At 33.5% G+C, this 4,107-nt stretch overlaps 1 protein-coding gene across 1 annotated transcript; it reads right to left on the reverse strand.

The window, feature by feature from the left end:
- Nucleotides 1-2,202: 2,202 nt before the first annotated feature.
- On the reverse strand, nucleotides 2,203-3,559 carry LOC113304694 (GPI-anchored protein LLG1-like). Its single transcript, XM_026553839.1, has 3 exons — nucleotides 3,264-3,559; nucleotides 3,041-3,100; nucleotides 2,203-2,871 (listed from the first exon to the last, which is right to left on the reverse strand). The coding sequence occupies exons 1-3, from the start codon at nucleotides 3,337-3,339 to the stop codon at nucleotides 2,510-2,512; spliced, it is 498 nt and encodes a 165-aa protein (XP_026409624.1). The 5' UTR covers nucleotides 3,340-3,559; the 3' UTR covers nucleotides 2,203-2,509.
- Nucleotides 3,560-4,107: the final 548 nt, after the last annotated feature.

Genomic DNA, 4,107 nt, shown 5'->3' on the forward strand with positions numbered 1-4,107 from the left:
TCGTATGTTAGTGGCTCATTGGAAAAGAGGTTATCCAAGTGTCGTGAAGTATTTGTTGGATAATTGGTTGGATCGGCACAAAGAGAAGTTCGTAGCGGCGTTCACTAACCAATATAGGCACTATGACAACCAAGCTACAAGTACGGCGGAGTTAGCTCACAACTGGTTGAAGAAGAAACTTCATAGTTGTAATGGTGGGTTAGTTACGTTATTTGAAGCCATGGATTCGTATTTCCGCCGTGATCACGATAGAGTTACAGAGTCTTTTGAAAAAAGCCAAAGTAAACAACACACCAAATGATTTGAGAAAAGGATTGAACTATGGAAGGCCATAATGTTGTCTATGCTGAAGCAATTCATAATTATGACCGATGATGAAGAGGATGCTTAAATGTTTTCAAGTCTTGGTGAAATACATTTTATATTTTGTATTTTGGTATTTTGACTAAATGTGATATGATTAAAAGTGACAATATCATATGTAGTTGATTCACGTTATGAATGAAGTATTTTGTTCAATTAATATATATCAAATCCAAGTATGTTGAGATAGTATCCATATGAGGCAAGGTTTCATAGTTATGTACGGTTGGTAACTAGATTCAATAACCAACCGTAACTTGCGTAAGAAACAAATTTTAACTTCCATTGTCATTTACGGTTGGTTTCGATAATACCGTTATTATTTACATTTAAATGCTTGTCACCGCGAGGGGTGGGCGTATGATCAATCGGGGTTAAGTTATTTCCTCTCTTTTTCTTCACCCTATCAGGATTCCTACATAAGAATTATAATTTATTGATTAACTAAGTGTAGAACAAATAATATAGAAAACAAAACACACAAAAACTGGTGAGTAGGTTAACTTACGGTTCGTAATATGACATCAATTACAAACCGTAACAAATTACGGTTGTTAAGTAATGAATTGAGACCAACCGTAGCTTAACTACGGTTGTTAAGTAATGAATCGAGACCAACCGTATCTCAACTACGGTTGGTAAGTCAACTATAGTGTCGAACCGTCCATCACTACTTCAAAAAAAATTAACATACAGGATGATGTACGGTTGGTCACGTTAATTGAGTTACAAACCGTAACAAAATTACGGTTCGTAAGTGAGATGAAAATATACGGTTGGTAAGGTTATTTGAGTTACAAGTCGTAACTCAAATACGGTTGATAACAGTGATGCAATTACAAACTGTAAAAAAAAATGAAAGTTACAGGACAAATTACGGTTCATAACTGAAGTAACGAGACCAACCATAAGCTATTTACGGTTGCAAAAAAAAAACGTAACTAAATATGTTTTCTCAAAATCAAGAACTTACAGTTCGTATTTCAGTTACAACGAACCGTAGCATCAACCAAATCAATAATTACGGTTCCAATTGGAGTTATTACCAACCGTAACTCACATGCAACACACAAATTTCAGTTTCAATTTCGATCCAAAACTCTAAGTTTTGATGCAAAACTAACTTAAATCAAACACAATAGACTAAACCCTAACTGGGTTTTTCGAAACATACCTCAAATAAGTCATTGTGCTTGATTTTGACGGTTGAGGAGTTTCAAATTGATGTTCTTGACCTAATGGACGATTTGGTTCATTAGAACGGCTACAATCTTCGTCCCTTCTTCTTCAGCATCTCTAATATAGTTTTTAATCAACGATTATCAATTTTTCAAATTGCAGATTAATCGAAGAGGACGATGAAAAATTAGTTTTAATGGTGGAGAGGTGGAGAAGAGAAGATGAAGTTGCGGTTGAAAAAAAAAACTGTTTTGATTTTCAGTTTCTATTAGGTTAAAAATAGGGGAGGACAATTTAGTATTTTCAAACAAAAAAACAAGGGTAAATTAGTCCATTCAAGGTGAAAAGGATAATCTAGTCAATTTACAACCCCTATAGGACACCCCTTAACCAATAAAAGGGACATTGCTATCACACTTGCCGCCCCTATAACAGGATTGTGAAATAATGCCGCCCAAACACCCAATAATAACAACCGAGTGAGTCACCTTATAATCAACGAACGACGTTCAAGGAAGTAAACTAAAATAACTCTGACTTCCAAATCACATTTAAGCATGAAATGCAAAATAAATCATGTGCCTTGTCGATGTTGTGGTAAAATTATTCGGTAATCATATCAATAATCTGAGTTCGAACAAGACCACCGGATTCATTATCAATACAAAAAATGAAATCATTTACATTTCCAATAGCGAGATGTCGAGACATAAATTATACTTATTCATGGATGGTAAGAAAAACTAAACCAATAAGAGAGAAGAAATATAACTAAAAGAAAGAAAAAATATCGGAGTATGAATATATATACCTCCTCAAATTAAAAGTTGTGTACATGATTAAGAACGTAAACATTCATACTTACGGATTGCAAAATGGATCTAGGTCATCATCACAACTGGAAAATCTACGACCCGACTGCCCGCCCAATCCATCTTTAAGAATTTTCAGGATAATATTCATATTATTAGAAAAATACTAGTACGAGGGACAAGGCAGCTATGAGAAAGGAAGCTGCAATATTTGTTTTTCTACTAGGTAAGTTGATACTAGATGAAGATTTTCCTGGTGGAGGTGAGTCAGGACAATCAAGACCATCTTTACCTCCATGACATTCATTTGCAAACAAACCAGGTGGGTACTTTCCATACAAATTTATGTAGCTGAAAGCCGTGGTTGCACAATCACTATTCAAGTCGTTAATTTGATCTGCAAATGGACACATAAATTCTAACAAGGCGGCACAACATTGCTTAGCAGGGTATTGAGGTCCTTTGCATTGGCTCGTTATGATTGTGTAGTTCATGTTTTCAAAATCCACTATGCAACCTGTCGTGTATCATAAAAATTAATTATAAGACAAAATATTATCTTTCATTCTTTTTAAAAAGACTATTAAATTGAGAATAGTACATACATGATTGGTTATCAACGCAAGAGATAATGCGACGAAACGATTTTCCTCAGACTTTAAAAAGACAATACAAAGAAAAATTACCTTTTTTCGCCTGGAGGAGTGAACGGCCTGTGGATCCATGCGATGCCTCAAATACATCACCTACAACCAAAATTCAGATAAGAACAAATTATTATTAGGTTATATTTTCCTATTATTTTGATCTATATCCCCATCTATGTTTGCACGAATTTAATCCATATATTGAATGGCATTGGCATAAACAAGTAGAAACTTGACATTTGAAATAAATATAATTAATCACCTGAAACGAAATTTGAGGTGGCCAATTCCGTCAAAGCAAAGAACAGAACTACAAAGAAACAAGTTTTCCAAGCCATGTTGTTATTATTATGTTTAAATAGTTGTGCTTGGTGGTTATTAGGAGATCTCTTTACGATCTCCCTATCATCAACTGACTTAATATGAAGAGACAAAAGAAATCAAAATACAGAGTTAGAAAGGGAGAGAGAGGAACATTTGTTTCTTGCTTTTTTGCTGTTAGAAAAAACAAACTGTAAGAAAGGAGATAAAATCGCCATGACCGTGTAACCTCCAATATCAACGGTCTTTCAATCGATTAATTAATATAGGCTTCCACTGCGTACAACCCTTATCTAACTAAATCCAAACTTTTATGCTAATGTTTTGCTCTCTTTGTTCGTCATGTTAAATACCAACATTATTTTCAAATAAAAAAAAATACTAATCAAAGAAAATTCTACAAGGAACCAAAATCCTTTTTTTTTATTATTATTACTAGTAAGGACACATGTGCATCGCACATGTTTGGATTTTTACTCATCCAAAAATACTGAATTTGAAAGTCATGAATTTTTTTTCCTAAAATGAAGATCTACTATTCTTATTTGTACTCGTTATGTAGATAATTGAAAGAGCTTTTCAAGTATATAAATTTTAAAAAAATCTGGTGTATATTTTGAAAGATATTAAGTTTTTAAAGTTTTTGATCTATTTTTAAATCAATGGTATTTATGTAAATATGTAGAAAATGGGAACAACTAAGTAATTTAGGGGGTCTCCTACCAAAAAGAACTCTTTTCTTTATATTAGTAAGATTTAGGAACGGAAGCGCAGACCTGCACTGG

Source organism: Papaver somniferum, chromosome 8 (genome assembly GCF_003573695.1).
Source record: "Papaver somniferum cultivar HN1 chromosome 8, ASM357369v1, whole genome shotgun sequence".
In the NCBI taxonomy this organism is placed as follows: Eukaryota; Viridiplantae; Streptophyta; class Magnoliopsida; order Ranunculales; family Papaveraceae; genus Papaver; species Papaver somniferum.

Excerpts from the sequence above, each read along its gene's own strand:
- LOC113304694 (XM_026553839.1), bottom strand. The coding sequence starts at position 3,339 with ATGGCTTGGAAAACTTGTTTCTTTGTAGTTCTGTTCTTTGCTTTGACG. Across the intron at positions 3,101-3,263 it reads CACCTCAAATTTCGTTTCAG|GTGATGTATTTGAGGCATCG; the intron begins GTGATTAATTAT and ends TTTTGGTTGTAG. Across the intron at positions 2,872-3,040 it reads ACTCCTCCAGGCGAAAAAAG|GTTGCATAGTGGATTTTGAA; the intron begins GTAATTTTTCTT and ends GATACACGACAG.